The sequence below is a fragment of the Zootoca vivipara genome, chromosome 4 (genome assembly GCF_965207765.1).
Source record: "Zootoca vivipara chromosome 4, rZooViv2.hap1.1, whole genome shotgun sequence".
In the NCBI taxonomy this organism is placed as follows: Eukaryota; Metazoa; Chordata; class Lepidosauria; order Squamata; family Lacertidae; genus Zootoca; species Zootoca vivipara.
The window spans coordinates 68,925,242-68,942,864 of NC_142587.1; the positions used below are offsets into that span (position 1 = coordinate 68,925,242).

The window sequence follows — 17,623 nt, forward strand, 5'->3', positions numbered from 1 at the left end:
ATTTCAACTACTATAAAAATGAAAAGACAGGAAAACTAAGGAAGAAGAGCAGAAATTTGGCAAAGACAAGATTTTGTTAGAAAAGACTAAAATATAAGCTAGAGATACTTCATGTTGTAGTGCAGTTCTAGTTCCCGACAGAGGGAAATGGATACAACTTTCTAGTTGGAACATGAACTTGCCATGGCAAATTAGGAGGAATTAACAAAAAGATAATCCGTTGCTGCTTTCAGGTATCATTTCCAGGTCTTCTGGGTGTCTCACCAACCCCATTTGTTTTCAAGTTACGCCAGTTTTGAAATAGTTTTCTATCATAATGTTAACCAGTAACTGTAGCCAGTAACTATGAGTTATTTTCTGTCACATGAATGTCTTCAAAAATAGGTGATCTCAAACACTGTTTTGCTTAAAAACCTCAAACTGTGTTAGAAGCAAGCTTGTAAACTTACCATCCCACAGAGCCACTTAACTGCAATAGTCTTGTTTTCAGGAACAATATGAATTGTACTGTGAAATGGGTTCCACATTCCAGCTTTGTAAAATCTGTGCAGAAAATGACAAAGATGTGAAGATTGAGCCTTGTGGGCATCTGATGTGCACATCTTGCCTTACAGCATGGCAGGTAGGTTGTCTTTCTTGTATTCATTCACCATATGTATATAATTAGGTAGGTTTATTTTCCAACTTGTTGTGGTCCTCTTTTCACTGATCATTTTGCTGGTTTTTCAGGAATATGCTTTTTCAGGAATATGCTTTGAAATATTGCTACCTTGCTTCCACTTTGTCAGGCCAGTCCTATAATAGACAAAGTGAAAGGGTCACCTCAAGTGACAGATGCTGAGGTACAGAGTGGCAGCCATTTCCCTTTGTTGAAGGGACAGACCTGTGTATGCTACCTCTGGCCTCCAGGCCAGTCATGGTCCACAATGGGTTCCAATTTTGGCCTGCAAGGCTATTTTTCCCAAATCATGCCCAAACTATCCCATCAGTTGACATCACTGATGGACAGGATTTAATTCTGCCGTGGCTTTTTGCTGTATACCCAGCAGAGAACATGATCATGGGTACAAGGCAACAGGATGTAACCTCTGCTCGTCAGCTGATGGACAGAGATTAAATCCTGCTCAAAATGGCTATTTGAAGCAACTCACTTCAAAATAACTTTTTCGGCTTCTCAAAATGAGAAAACTTAACTAGGAGTGAATGTTTATGTCTAGTACTGAAAACAAAATTTGCTACGCTCAGTCGTGCTCAGAGGCTACATGTTAACATATTGTGCCTGGCTCTTGTTGGTAGATCTTGGGGTTCTTGGAAAAAGCAAAATAAATCTGACAAGCCTGAACTCTGCCTACTTGTACCTAAATTGTATCTAAGCATTTAAAATAGAAACCATTCAAAGAAAGTTAAACACACTTCTGATGGAAGCTACCAGCGAGTCCAGTCCTTCTGTTATTTCTAGCTTTCAGGAAGTAAACTTTCTCAGATTGCACTTTCAGGAAGTAAACTCTCTCAGATTGCACCCAGTGTGATCTCTGTGTGTATAAATCTTAGGCTCTGTTTTTACATGCTTTTGTTTGTCTGGTGGAATCTAAAGAACTATCAAGGATGCTAAGAAGGCTGTAGAAATGGTGACAATTGAATTAAAAATATCCCTATTCCTCCTTTCACCAATGAGGATTGCACTCTCTGTTGGGTCTTTAGGTGTAGCAGCTGTAAAAACAAGTGCAGAGGCAAATTGCAGGTGTTAACTTTCCGTTGGAGTGCTGTTCCTCCTTCTATGCCTCAGTGGGGATGAAAAATCTGGCCCAAACCAAACACACAAATCGTGTATTTCCAGCTAAATTGTAACCCTTAATAAGTGAACTCTAATGAAAAAAGAGCATTGGGCTTTTCTTGCATTAGCAGCCACATTTCCTATTTAATCAAACTTCATTGCAAATTTAACTTCTGTATAATTAATGAGTTGATGAAAGGAACATACTGTAGCAATGTCAGTTGATACTTGCTGGTGGTTAGTGTTTAATTGCTGTCATAATGGCTCATTAGACATGCCTAAGGAGAAATTGCCAGTCCCCTTTTCCCATAGTGAAACATCTGTGTTATTAAATAAAATAAGCAACTCCATGTCTTCAGTTATTCTGGGTATTCTGTACTGAATGTCAGCCTTCTCAGTACTTTTTAATGGAGAGAAAACTAGGATAGATAAATGTTGAAATAAAAATTAAAATGTATAAGATAAGAAAAAGGAACTTACCCTGTTTTTTTAAGTAGTTTCTTTCTCATACTCATGCACTGCCCTAATATTCCTGTATGCTTATAACATTGAATTAAATTTATATGTGTGTGTAGCTAATCACTCATTTGTATAGAGTCATTGCTTATTTTAAAGCCCAAAGTGGGTATCTACAAATGCACTGTCAAGTTTACTAGTAACAGTCATCTCTTTTAATGTGAATACCTCCTGCTTCAGAAGCATTCCCTATGCCTCTAAAGCTCTGAGCAATGTCAGACACAAGAAAGCACTCCTATTCTGATTTTGAGGATAAGGCAGAGTCAGAATTTGGTAAGTTATCAAGGCCTGACAAAATGTGGAGACTCCTTTCCAGTAGGCAGTGTGAAAGGTCACTTGATTATTGTCTTATTTAAGCAAGTCTGACTGAATAGATATAATTTACATTCATAATGGTGTGAGGATGCATGTGATATAGAAATAAATAAACAAGAGAGAAAGAGAGAAGTTTCAAAAGCACTTGATAAAGCATAGTAGCCTGCGGTTAAAAAGCAAAAAAACTTTCTTCTTTTCCCCTCAAATACTACCTTTATACTGTAACTATACTGTACTGTATACTGTAAAGTGATATTCTCTGCCTGCCTGCTTTTCTTTTGCTCCGTTCTTTAAAACACATATTTTTTTCTCCGGTTGTTTATGTTTGTGTTACATTTACTTATAAATGTAAAAAACAACCACGCGCAATTAAAAACTTACTTCTTTAGGGAGAAAAACAGATTGGGTAATTTATGTTTATTCCTCTTAACAATTTTGGTAACATAATACCAATGATGTTCATGTGCAAGGTAAACAAATATGACCTTTTTGAAAGCTATTAGATAATATGTCCCTAATTGCTTAGAAATGTTTGTGGAAATTCATTGGTATGAAAGCTTTTGACCTAATTTTTGGAATTCTACCAAATGAGAGAGGTTCCATTAGTGTAGTTATTCACAATACTGCAACATGTTAGTGAGAACTGCAAGTCCAGATGTATATCTGAACTTTCATGAAGAGGCAAGCCTGGAAGACAAAATAAAACAGAACTATATTTGAATAACAGACATTCAGTTGGGTTTTCTTTTGCAGTAATTTTAATTAAGAATTAAAATTCTTTTCACTGTTTTCCCTTTTCTTGAGGAATGTTCTATACATACAAATAAAAATAGTGCTCAGTAATTAAGGACTTTGCTTTTCACCCATATAGGAGTCTGATGGTCAGGGGTGTCCTTTCTGCCGCTGTGAAATCAAAGGAACTGAACCTATAATTGTGGACCCCTTTGATCCCCGAGATGAGAACACAAGGTGCTGCAGCATTATGGATAGTTTTGGTATACCCATGCTCGACTTGGATGACGACGACGACAGAGAAGAATCTTTAATGATGAATCGATTAGCTTCTGTGCGGAAGGTATATATATATATGTATATATTTCCAGATAACATGTGCTTTAAAATATAGCTCTGGAGGCTGACATGGGAGTGCCAAGGTTGTTTTTAAGCCCTTTGCAAAAGTGCTGCTTAAAACAGCCAACTGTTATCCCTTAAGTGAATGGACAGGCAGCAGCCAGGTGTATGAAAAGAGGAGTCTCTGCTGCCATTACTGCTCACTGATGAGCAGGGATTAAATTCTGCTGCCTTGGCTATTTGATCCTGTTCCCTTCAGATAGAATACACAGCCAATGTAGAATTAAACCCAGTGAGGTCAGTAGATGGGCAGATGTGAACAGTTTGGGGGAAATGGCCTAGCAGGCCAAACTGGAACCCTTAACAGGCCAAGATTGGCCCATGGGATGGAGTTTCCCCACCCCTCTCCTAATTTAATAAAATGAATCCTGTTTACCTTCTAAAGCACAGTTTGCACAATTGCAGGCAGAAATACTCAATTTCATGCTCAGAACATTTAACAGAAATCATGATCTCCCTACCCACTTGCTGCAGTCTCAGAGCAATCTGGGAATTCCATGGTGCTGTGCATCATGCCGAGTCAGTATCCAGATTGCTTTGCATTGTGAAACATTTATACCATCTGGTTTGCTACTCTTTTGCCAGAACCAGAGCAATTGCCTTGAGCCTATTTAGTAGCTGCTTTGTAATGTCTGAAGAGAAAGTAATGAGGTTCAGATACGTTTTTCTGTTTCATGCAAAAAATGCAAATTTGTAATGTCTGAGGAATAAATCACAAAGCCGAAGTGACAATCTTTCTCACAGGAAAGCTCTAATGGGAATAGCTGTTACATTAAACTTGTATCAACCCAACCAAGATACCATGTGCAAATGCTCTCAATGCACGAGTTGTCATACAATATTAAAGTCTAGCTACTGTAATTGGTCTAGATTCAGAATGCTAAAGCTGATGATTATTCAGTTATGCCTTTTTCTGTGTCTCCATTCCATGTAGTCTAATTTGGGCTCAAGCCTGCAAATTCTTAAAAGTCTATTCACTCTGTACAAACACTAAAGAACAAAGTGTGGACATGTTATTTCAATGGTAAAAGCTTTCAGACTGAAACTGGAGTATTTCATGCTTCACACACTTTATTTACTTATAAGAAAATGGTAGGGATGGGCAAACACCCAGCTGCTCAGCTGAACTTGGAGTTTGACTGCTTGTTTTCAAGTTGAAATTTTGAAAAACCATGATGGGCTTTATAAGGGCTCGACATGTAAGCAACCTGATTTCCTATGCTCTGCCCCACCCTCCCAACTGTCCTATGGAAATAATGCTTAGCTTAACAGAACGGAAAGAGGCTTTTGCTCAGCAGCAAAGCTCCCCATGCCACTATATCATGAGACATTGCTCATCTCATGACAAATGATGTATAAAGCAAGCTGGCCACCAAGAGGAGGCCCTCTTGGGTTTCACCTGACCTATCATCCTTCCCTTCTCCTCCTGGCACCTCTTTCCCCAAGGTAAGATCCCCCCCCCCCCAGGACAATAGTTCAAACTCAAAGAGTAGTCAATCAGTTTCAGCAGAGGGGCTATGTGGAATACTTACCTCATCTCTAGAAGTAGGTTTTAAAGCTGATAAGCTACACCTATTGATGTGATAGTAAAGGTAAAGGACCCCTGGGTGGTTAAGTCCAATCAAAGGCGACTATGAGGTACAGCGCTCATCTCACTTTCAGGCCGAGGAAGCCGGCATTTGTCCACAGATAGCTTTCTGGGTCATGTAGCCTGCATGACTAAACCACGTTTGGTGCAATGGAACACCGTGGTGGAAGCCAAAGTGCACAGAAATGCCATTTACCTTCCCGCCGCAGTGGTACCTATTTATCTACTTGCCCTGGTATGCTTTCAATCTGCTAGGTTGGCAGAAGCTGGGACAGAACAATGGGAGCTCACCCCTTCGCGTGGATTTGGATTGCCGACCTTCTGATCAGCAAGCCCAAGAGGCTCAGTAGTTTAGACCACAGTGGCACCCGTGATAATGGAAGCAGTTTAAATGCATTAATACTAGTTAGGCAATAATGAGTCAGGAACACAATTGGAGAGCTAAAAAGCTCAGCAAAATTACAAATAATCACTTATTGTGAAGGATAGCGTGCACACTGGAATATCTCCAGCAATAAATATTTTCCAAAAACAACAACACAGGTTAAAAAGAAGTATTCAAAACTGACATCCGTGTCAGATAATGTGTGTGAATTAAATGTTTAGGCTTCCATACGAAAATGTGTATTGCAATGAATGCACATTGTTTATATGTGAAATACCAAGGATTTAATCTTCAAGCAACTTTGCAGGTGTTCCAGACATAGTAACATTTCTTGGGAATAGCCCTACTTGCAGAAACCAAGTACTGCTCTAATAAGTTTCATTTCTAATTAACTTAAAACTTCAATGAGATTATGTAGCTAAGAATTCCAAGATAGTGTATTCTGTTCCAGCTAAAGTGTCTTTCTTGTAGGCTTTATTAGTACATCAGCATTTAAAAGATGTAATATAGAAGAGCAAAGGAATTTGTGTTAAATTATTGTCGTACATTAAATTAACTATTTGCAGATTTTGAAAATATTGCTGGAGTTTGGAATAGAACTCGACTCAGCACCAGATGTTGTCACTTGAAGCAATATGCTACCCTAAAATTCCCCAACTGAGCAGTCTTAAATAATCTTAAAACTAAAATCCTCAGCACTAGAAAGTTTTGTTCCCCTGAACTCAGTGGGATGTCTAGTGTGAGAGTTGCCACCTCCAGCAAGTGTATTTGTTAAGCCCTGGTGTAGGGTATATTTATGCTCTCATATGGAATATAATTTGTAATTATATTCATTTGTCTTTATTTCTCTTTCTTTGAGCAAATATCTTTAGCTTCCTCATAATACGAATCTCTGCTCCCTTTGTCCAAATTCTAGCACTGCTGCATTTCTTTGCAATTGCCATTTAGCTGTGAAAATAGCTATTTAATACTTACTCTTCAAAATAAATTGTGAGCATCATAGCAATATAGCCAGTGTAATTGTTGATTAATGCATAAGCCATAAGAATTTGAAAGTGTATATGAAAGTATCCTAATGAACAAAAACAAAACCATGTTTTACAACCCTTATGAATACTCTGTTGCAGTGTACTGAAAGACAGAATTCCCCAGTGACATCTCCAGGATCTTCTCCACTTGCACAAAGAAGAAAGCCACTTCCTGAACCCCTCCAAGGACCTCATCTTAGCCTCCCACCAGTGCCTCCTCGACTAGATCTAATTCAAAAGGGAGTTGCTCGATCCCCTTGTGCCAGCCCTACTAGCTCACCAAAGGTAGTCTTATTTACTCATACTGTTTATGGTTTTGACACCCTCACCCAAAATATTAGATGAGATCTGTAAGTGCTTACATATGTGATGCCTGCTGGTACATGGGAAGGCTTCTCAAGTTGCCCTTGCTACTTTAACCATTCTTGCAGACTACTGCTTTAGGAGCAGACAGCCGTGCACCACAAGAGATTCAAGCCAGTGATAAAAACTTGTGTCAACACACATCCTTTCTCTGTCTTGATCACTGTCTGTCTAGCTATCTCTAGAGAGAGAACATCTATTGGCTTTTTCACAACGGACTACATCAACTAAATGATAAACATAACAATTCTGATCAAATACAAATAACTCATATACCCATAAAGAGCAATGTTACTCTTGTTAAATCAGTAATAATTGCTTCTACAGCTTCCCAGTCATTTGGTGCTGGCTGCTGCTGTTGAATGACAATGGTATCTCTGGATGAAGACTGGTCTACCTCCGCCTCTTTTTCTTTCACACTTAGATTTTCATCCCCACTGCTTTCCCTTTGCTTTCTCCACTGCTCCTCCTCTTCATCTTTGATCTTCACTGCTTTTCTTCCATCACTCAACTGACTTTTCTTCTGTCACTCCATACCTCTTCCTCCCCCATCCGATATTCATTTGCCTTTGCAGGAGCAGGCAGTACATTGTGAGTTCCTATCCTCTGTGCATGCACTTGGTAAGGATGTAAGAAAAAGGGGATTATTATTTTTTAAACCCAGTTGTAGTTTAAAACAGTTTATTCTGGACTGTTCAAACCCCCTCCCCACAAAAAAACACACCTTGTTCTCCCACTTTGTAGACCCACATAACCCTGCATCCAGAGTTGGGTTAAAAGTAATTTTTATGGTCAACCTGGGACCCATTACAGAGCTGTAGTAAAGATCCCCAGTGATTTAGAGTTAGTAAAAATACCACAAAGCATACATTATTTTAGGCATTAGAATCTAAGCTATATGTTTAACATAGGCATCCCTGTGACATTTTAAAAAACCACCATGTTTCTATTGTACTATCCCCCATCCCATGCCATACCAATTTAATGCAGTAGAAATGCTGGTGTCAAATTTTACTTGTATCTCACCTTCCTATGAATACTTAAGTATGCCAATAGAGCACACTATTTATTATTCCAGTTTGCAAAGCTAAATAGCAAGTGAAAAACAGTGGCCGTGTTCACACATAACATGAAGTCATAAAGCTTGGCTTAATCCTTTGTGTGCAAGCTACATACTGGTGCACACAGTGCAAGTGTTCTCACTTTTCACCTCTTTCCAAAGCCATGGAGAAGCCAACTTAGTGTTACATCTGAATTTGACCTCATGGTTTGCTTTGCCCTAACAAGCCACAACCTTGGATGCAACACGAAGCTAGCCTGCTTCATGATTTCCTTACCTCCGTGAATGAAGGGAGAATCGTGTACCATGCACAGTTTGGCTTAATAAAAGATGGTTATTGGCTTTGCATTACATGCAAATGCAGCCTTTGAAAAATTCATTATCTGACTTACATTTAAATTGTGCAATGTTTTCAAATTTATCTTCATTTCCATATGCATAAAGTGGTATCAAATGAAAATGTTTCATTAGCAGAAGCATTTCCATTTGTACAACAGATTTTCACCTCCCTCTCCTCTTCCTGCACATATCCTGCACCTTCTCCAAATCTGTTCCAGATAGTTGGAGGGTTCACCAGAACAGATTTAGAGGATTTGGTGGGAGCGGAGGAGAAGATGGAAGTTCCATTGTGCAGCTACAAGCTTTTGCTGTACTTGGATGAATACCACCCATAATTTGTACTTGTCATATGTTGTTGAAATTAAGGTGGGAAATTAGCGATCCATGGTTTACAATTACATAAAAGGAATAGCTGTACTCTCAGCAAATTGTAAATGCTCTTTAAGAGGGAAAGCATTCAGAAAAAAATAGGCTTTCTTTAAGGCAGAAAGAATAGTCAACAAAATAGTACAGTCTTGCACAAGCATTCTTCCTAAAGCAAGATCACTTGGGTTGTAATTGGTACACCAAATATAATTAGATTTTTAATTGAATGTTGAAGGCATGCTTTGAAAACGTATTAGTGAGTCTGTGTGCCTACCTGTATGTGTGTGGATGACCAGTGATAACTGACAATTTACTTTTTATCAGCATTTTGCCTTCAACTTGGCAGTTCTATTTGCAAATTAAATTTCATTCTAGTTGCATAATGCTTAGACAACTGAAGTACGTAAAATATTTATTCATTGCTATCATAATTTTAATTAACTGTCATTTAAACTGGCAGTGAAGGGTCAGTGCAGCTGGTCTTTAGCCTTGAGTAAGACATTAGTTTAAGATGATGAACATGATGGTGTATCCTGGGAATTGAGTATACTGCTGATTTTCTTATTTGTAATGAATACTTTATATCTCACATTACCTATTTTATAGTGTTTTTATTTTTAAAGTTTTCAGCTGGTCTCTGGTCATTATTACTTAGCAAATGTTTGGTGCTGTGTGAACATGCAAATAATATTTTATTTGCTTGCCAATAAATGCCATAGATGCAGAATATCGCTTCCCACTTATATGGGACCCATAAAGAAAATAGATCTTTTAAATTTCAACTTCCTGTCAAGAATTATTATTACAATCTCACTTGTAATAATTGGGATTGGGCTATGTGGGAAATGAATAACATTGCAGGTAGAGAATAGCTTTCCCGGTGCTTTAAATCCTTGCTTAGTTTTTTTTCTGAAGATAATTCTGTGAATAAAGCAAACCTGTTTTTAATGCATGCAGTTATAGATATATTACTTTCTGTTGTGTCTCACTAGTCTTCTCCATGCATGATGAGGAAGCAAGACAAGCCTCTTCCTGCACCACCGCCACCTGTACGAGATCCTCCCCCACCTCCACCAGAAAGACCCCCACCCATTCCACCAGATAATAGGTTAAGCAGACACTTGCATCATCCTGAAAGTGTGCCTTCCAGAGACCAGCCTATGCCACTCGAAGCCTGGTGCCCCAGAGAGGTGTGTGGAACTAATAATATTGCAGGATGTCGAATAGTAGGAGGCGATGGTTCTCCCAAACCTGGACTCACAGCAAGCTCAAATATTAATGGACGGCACTGTCGAATGGGTTCTGATCCAGTTTTTCTGCGAAAACACAGACGCCATGATTTGCCTTCAGAAAGTGCCAAGGTGAGAGATCCATGGTGCATGAAGCTTAATTTTATTTCACACCCTGGCACTGTTGCCCACAAGTTCAAGTGCCGTTTTATTGTTCTTTACTTATCATTTGATAGCTCTATAATTGAAATCCTGTAAGCAATCAAATAATAATTACATCTGCTCATTTAAAGTAATGCTACAGCTTGTATACTTTAATTTGTAGGTTACTTGGTTACAAAAAAGGCCAGAAAGAGGGAGCTATTAAAAACTTAAATCAAATTATTATGATAGTGACTTTCTATTGCTAATAGCTTCATTTTTTCCTGTTTTGTGGTTTTCTGGAGATTTCTTTGAGTTTTTATAAATACATTTATTTAAGTAAGAGAGAAGAGTAAGACAGGAAGGAAAATAGAATGAATATACAGGCCTGGATTGCACATCAGATTAAGTCAAACCATGGGTTGGTGCAACCTCCTGGGGATGAGATTCTGTCTACTTTGCTTCTTCCCAGTTGTTTTGCTGCTGTGCCATAGTGAGCTCATCAATAGATTAGTGTGTCTTTCAAACTCTGGCTCATAGTTTAGCTCTCTCCAGACTAACCCTATGCTGTAAACAAAGAACAAACCTTGGTTATGATTCATGGTTACTTTGGAGAGAGCTAAACCATGAGCCCTGGTTCAGATTACATATGAAGCCTTATGGCTTAGCTCAGTGTGACACACAGCAGCAGAACAACCAGAGCGGAACAAAGCAGCCACAATATTCTCCTCAGAAGCTTGTTTGTACACAGTAAGCCGTGGTTTGTCTTCACACAGACTAGGCCAGTCTGTGTTAAATGCCTGGAGTTCCGAAGAAGACCACTATTTGTATAGAAAGCACATCAAAGTGCTAGTAGGTAAATAGGTACCGCTCCGGCGGGAAGGTAAACTGTGTTTCTGTGTGCTGCTCTGGTTCGCCAGAAGCAGCTTAGTCATGCTGGCCACATAACCTGGAAGCTGTACGCCGGCTCCCTCAGCCAATAGAGCGAGATGAGCAGCGCAACCCCAGAGTCGGTCACGACTGGACCTAATGGTCAGGGGTCCCTTTACCTTTACCTTTTATATTGGTATTGGACTACAAAGAGCAGATTGAGATACATTAAATTTGAGGGGAAGGACTTAAATAATGCATCCAGTTATTGATTTTACCTACACATTGTGGAAGAGTTATAATACTGAGAAATCCATCTTGTGCAGATATTTTCAAACGGCCATCTAGGAAATGAAGAGTATGATGTTCCACCTCGGCTCTCACCACCTCCTCCAGTTGCCTCAGTTTTGCCGAATATGAAGTAAGTTTTATTTTAAAGTTAAAAATACTGCTTGCAACAGGCATCCCCAAACTGCGGCCCTCCAGATGTTTTGGCCTACAACTCCCATGATCCCTAGCTAACAGAACCAGTGGTCGGGGAAGATGGGAATTGTAGTCCAAAACATCTGGAGGGCCGAAGTTTGGGGATGCCTGGCTTACAAAGTATGAGGGAAAGGAAAGTTGGCTTGATTAAGTCAACAAATTAAATTTCTTTTAATACTAAAATATACCTTGTCTGTGAGTGATTTTAAAACACCCGAAAAAGATGCATATCTACAAGAAACAGGTGAATTTCCTGCTGGAAGAATATGAAATGAAAAACCAGCATGCTCTAGTTCAGGCATCCCCAAACTGCGGCCCTCCAGATGTTTTGGACTACAACTCCCATGATCCCTAGCTAACAGGACCAGTGGTCGGGGGAGATGGGAATTGTAGTCCAAAACATCTGGAGGGCTGAAGTTTGGGGATGCCTGCTCTAGTTCCTCCAGATCCGATTGTGGGACAATGCGTCAATTATACAGCAGATGAACGTCATTCTTTGGTCAAGTTCTGGCACATCAAAGTGCAAGTACATAAATACCTCCAGCGGGAAGGTAAACAGTGTTTCCGTGCACTGCTCTGGTTTGCCAGAAGTGGCTTAGTCATGCTTGCCACATGACCCGGAAGCTGTACGCCGGCACCCTTGGCCAGTAAAGTGAGATGAGCACCACAACCCCAGAGTCGTCCGCGACTGGACCTAATGGTCAGGGGTCCCTTTACCTTTTTTTTTTACTAAAGGGTTGTTGTAAAAACCAGAATTAGCATGTGGTGGAAATGGGAATTTTGCCTCTCAAGGAGACACTCTAAAATATGAAGAGCTACTCTGCTTCTTCCCCTACTCCCAGTTCATCATGACAGAGGGAATAAGCATGTTAGCAGTTCATTTTGTATATCTTGTTGAAACAGCTCCCCAGGAGGGAAAAAACCATCAAATGTATTCTAGGCCCCATTTGATTAGATCCTATGGTTTGCTTCTCAGAACTGAACAAGAAATATACTCTTCCCCACCCCCATCCTTTATTTCATAGAAAAGATGCAGCCCAGCCTCAGATACTAGCCAAAGGCAAATAGGAACTTAGGGTAAATGCATACTAATGAGCCCAAGAAACCACTTCTTTCAATTGACTAATAATGAAGTGTTTTCTTGGGTTCATTAGTATGCTTTCCCTGCCTTCTAATGGTCACAGTTTTTATCTTGGTTTCCTACTGGTCATAATGTGGCGTGTACATTCTTTTATTGTGCACATTTGTATTGAATTAATACAAAGTAAATGCATCATATGTGGAATGTGTTCTGTGTTTAGGTTATTGTTCTTGGTAACCTCTAACCATCCTAATATTATGCTGTGTTTCCAGATGTTCTTTGTTTTAACTTCTTGCTTTACTGACCCAGTAGCAGGCTCTCAGAACATGATACTTCCTCATAAATAGCCAAAGTGTATTGTAGTGGTAGCATACATAGGTTAATAGTTGCAAGAAACGGCTTTTTGCTATATGTCTGTTGCTTTGTAAGCTGGATGTGCCATGCTGTTTAAGCACAGCAGATCTTGTTAATGGCAAACAAACACTTTCCATGAGCTTTTTTTACTCATTGTAAAGCTTCGGAAGATGGAATGTTCCTTTTCTGCTGATTGGAAAACAATTAACATTTTCAGGGCAAACTATATGATGTGACTCTCTTGTGGAACTGTGGAACTTTAATATGCTTAGAAGTCATTGTATTGTTGAGTGCAATCAATCAATCAATCAATGCTGATTTGTTTATTGATAAAACAAAAATAAAAAAATCCTTCCAGTAGCACCTTAGAGACCAACTAAGTTTGTCATTGGTATGAGCTTATTGATGAGTATGAGTTTATTGATAAGTTGCCCTTAATAGGTTTTTGAAGAGTAGGATATAAATGCTTAAAATAAATAGGAGAACATTTTAAAGCATACAGCATTTTTGACATGTTTATTAATAGCATTGTAAAATTAGCCAGATCCACCAATAATATTTTATGCCTATTGTAACTTAAATGGGAATCCAAAAGACTGTCGCAAATATATTACAGTAGTAGGGAGATTTTAAAGCAGAATGAGGTTTCCAAAGCTATTTGCAGAACATAGGAGTTACCTTTAAATAAACCATTCTTACATGGTTAAGGTCACAATCCTAGACCTACTTACCTAGGAGTAAGTCTCACTGAATTCCATAAAGCTTCCTTCAGGGTAGTTGTGGGTAGGATTTCAGCCTAACATATCAATATATGCCAGGAAACTCAATGAGATCCCATCAGATAAATAAGAGACTTTAGTAAGCCTCTTTGAGTTCATTAACAATAAGATCATTTGATGGGTTCAAAGTTAAGTTAATTTGGATGTACCAAATTGGATTGAGTGAACTAAGGTGGGTAATTCCCCTGAAGTAAAAACAAACTAGATTTTAAGACAAAAATTAATCTATTCAGATGCAATAGTCAACCACATTTAAGTAAGGCAAATGAGGATTCAACATGGTTTAAACTAAGTCTAGAGAAAATGGAAGGGCTTTAGGAACACATGAAGCTTTATCCTATGCTCCTGGTTTTGTGGGTTAGCAACATTAAATTTAAAATTGTGCTAACACTTTTAGCTTCAAATATTTAGTTGGGGTATAGACAAGAGGCAGAAACCTCTTTGTTTGAATATATGATGTGCTTTGGCTCCCTCTACAGAAGGTGGTTAAATATTGCACTGCAGGAATATTTAAATTTCAGTTTCTCATCTTCTACTGAAAATCCATTTTCTGTTACTGTCAGTTAAATTTCTGCTTCACATTTTTAAAAATGTCTTGAGTTCTTTTAACTGACTTTCTTCTTTTCTTCTTCAAACTTTGGAGTATGTTTAAGAAAGCGGACGCTCGGGTTGCGAATGTGATCCATGCACGAGGCACATTCACAACCCACAGCGCCGCATCTGCGCATGCGCGGGTCATGATTCGGCACTTCTGCGCATGTGCAAAGCGCCAAAACCCGGAAGTAACCCATTCCGGGACTTCCGGGTTCGGCGCGGTGTGCAACCCGAAAGCACGCAACCTGAAGCAGCCATAACCCGAGTATGACTGTATATGTAGAACTCTCACTCTATCACTTGGCTTTCACACTCTTAACTTGCCCATAATGGCCAGGTTGAACATGTGGAATCACCTTACTCAATTTATGTAGTACATTGAATGAAGTGTAATAGTTAAAACAGATATCTGGAACCCACCCTGCACAGTGGATGGGAAGAAATTTGAGTGGAAAAGCCATTGATAGGAAACAACTAAGTATTTTCTATTTTACCCGTCCCTAGTTCTTCTCCACCCACAATGGTTGTTGCTTGTCTTTTTCTTCAATCAGGCTTTCTTAAACTTGCATTTAGTTTGTTCCTAAACTAATGAAAATGGAAGTGTGCAGATCTTGCTAAACATGGCATCTCTCTGTCATTTAATATTGGGCATCTGCATTATATAGTATTTCAGGATCATTTGATGAATGATTAGAAAAAAATTAAGTTCCCGTTATCTCTCTCTCTCCTTTGGGACATCAGCTGAAGATAACATTACTATGTTAAGGGTCAAGTGTCCACTGCTTCTAATATCTAACTGAGGGGGCACCAGAAATCTCATAATTTCCCTTAGCTCTAACAGAAAACTTAGCTACCTTATCAATAAGCATCATATTCCGTTCATATTTATGCTGAATTTATTGCATATTTTTGTTACATACAGTGTGAAAAATCACCAAATGAGTGACACAATGAATTTTGCATTTGGATCCAGGAAAGTTGTTGGTTCAAATCCCTCCTCAGTTGGGAAGCCTATTAGGTGACCTTCTGCTAATCAAGACCTGGAAAAACCTCAATTTAAGTCACCAATAAATGCCATCAATATATGCTACTATAACAACGAAACTTATATGGGTTTGATATACTTTTCTCTTGAGGTCTCCTGTTCCTGTTAAAAATTCCCTTCCTGAGAAACCAAGAGAATGTTTAGAAGAAGATGAATACAAGATTCCTTCATCCCATCCTGTTTCTTTGACTTCACAGTCACCTCATTGTCATAATATAAAGTCTCACATTCGGTAAGGCATGGTTTGAAGGCAATGGTGGAATCATTCTTTGGCATGATAGTGTATCTTGTTTAAGTTTAATTTCATGTTTTAATTTATTGATGCAAATGTTCAAATTAGGGTGATACCAACTACTATCATTTTCATACAAAATATGATGTGGTCGATATAACTTTTTTAAAGGTGATGCTCCAGATGCTTGTTTGTTTGCTTAAATAATGTCTACATTGCTTTATATTTAAAACATCATAATAATCTCAAAACTGCTTACAGACTGAATCAAGGCATCAAACAAAACATTACAAAATAAAACAAAACATTACAAAGTTAAATTATTTAAAAATTCACATTTAAAATAACCTAATTAACAGGAAAACAAAACGTAAACATAAAATATTAGATAAAAATCAACTGACTGCAAAAAAACTGCATAAAACAGTATAATTAGTAACTAAGCAAAATAACTGAAGTAGAAGCTGCAGTTTCATTATACCCACACATCCCTACACCTGTAACCACTCCCAAATACATCCTTAACCATCTTCCACAGCCAAACCTCACTCACATTCATTTATTCCAGCCATATAGATAACTCAACTAATCCCCAGTCAACCAGTTGTTACAGAGCATTAAAACTATATAGCAGCATTAAGCATAATTTAAAACCAGCTCATTCACCCAGCTCCATCTGGGGCAATGTAATGCTATGCAAACAGCCACATGGCATCTGTAGGGTCACCCCTATATTGGTTAGGTCTCTCACACTGAGTGGTATAGCAACTCTGAAAAGCACAAAAAAGGGTAATCCATTAACTCTGGGCATCAAAAATTCCATTTTCCAACCAAGTACAAAAGAAAAGGGTGTGGCACCCTCGCATTGCTCTTGAATTCTTTCCCAGAGATAATATTTATTTTTAACTAATTTTTTGTACCACTTACCATTATAAATGCACCTTGAAGTGGTTTACAAAGATAGGAATAAAAGTTACATTAAGACTATTTCAATTTTAAAAAATTGTTATTCATTAGTAATGTTTTTAGTTTTCTGACCCCTGTCCCCATTTTAGAAAGCTAAACCAGTAGGCTTTTTTTTTTTAGAAACACAATGGCTTAATGAATTAATGATTATCTATGGTGAATTGCCTTTTTCATATAACTAACATGCCAGTGTTTGATCTCTGCTTTCAGTGTATGTGAGAATGGAATAATTAGCGAAACACACAATTCCGCCTCTGAAATGAAAAGATTGAAACATCCAGAGATGGGTATGACGTCTAAACTTTGTTTTTCCATCCTTAGAAGAAAACCAGATTATTTTTTAAGGTGCAGTTTTAAGAAATCTACTTTTGCTATTTAGGTGATACCTTTGAGCCTACTGTTCCAGTACCTTTACCACCTGCACGACCTCCTTTGAGGGAAAACTTGAAACATGGCTCAGTAGTCAACAGGACTCCCTCCGATTATGATCTGCTTGTGCACCCTCCAGGTAATACATTATTTTACATCCATTTTTGTAGCATAAATTATGCAGAGGAGAGCTGGTGGAATAATGAATTTGTCGTCTTTTTTGAATTCATAGTTGGGCTACTTTAACATATTAGACCAAACAATGCCACAAATTGTAGGTATATTGTATATGTTTAAACTTGACATAAATGAACACACATGCATATATAACTAGATATATTTTAAATGATAAAATGTAGCACAGCAAAAATATCTTGTAGTCAATCAGTTGAATACAAATGACTCTAACGTGATACTAGGTGCTGCTTTTTAGAAGGGAAGAACAACTCTCCTGCACATGGACTTCTTTGTATCCCAGGCTATAACTTAAGTAATACATTTATAGGTGAGACGATTATTGCATAAAGCAAAGTTTTAAAAGCACAATGGAATTCAAAAGCTCTAAGAAATGACATCACAAGCCTTATTCTACTTTGTTATACTATGGTGGTCGTT

At 38.3% G+C, this 17,623-nt stretch overlaps 1 protein-coding gene across 2 annotated transcripts in view; it reads left to right on the forward strand.

Annotated features, from left to right (window-relative positions):
• CBLB (Cbl proto-oncogene B) overlaps window positions 1–17,623 on the forward strand; it is a 64,664-nt gene that overhangs the window by 35,717 nt on the left and 11,324 nt on the right. For both annotated transcript variants that reach the window (XM_035114303.3, XM_035114304.3), the window contains exons 9-16: window positions 491–622; window positions 3,477–3,680; window positions 6,837–7,022; window positions 9,858–10,226; window positions 11,432–11,526; window positions 15,533–15,673; window positions 16,850–16,926; window positions 17,019–17,147. In XM_035114303.3, the coding sequence (XP_034970194.1) occupies window positions 491–622; window positions 3,477–3,680; window positions 6,837–7,022; window positions 9,858–10,226; window positions 11,432–11,526; window positions 15,533–15,673; window positions 16,850–16,926; window positions 17,019–17,147 (1,333 nt within the window). The remainder of the gene's footprint in view (window positions 1–490; window positions 623–3,476; window positions 3,681–6,836; window positions 7,023–9,857; window positions 10,227–11,431; window positions 11,527–15,532; window positions 15,674–16,849; window positions 16,927–17,018; window positions 17,148–17,623) is intronic.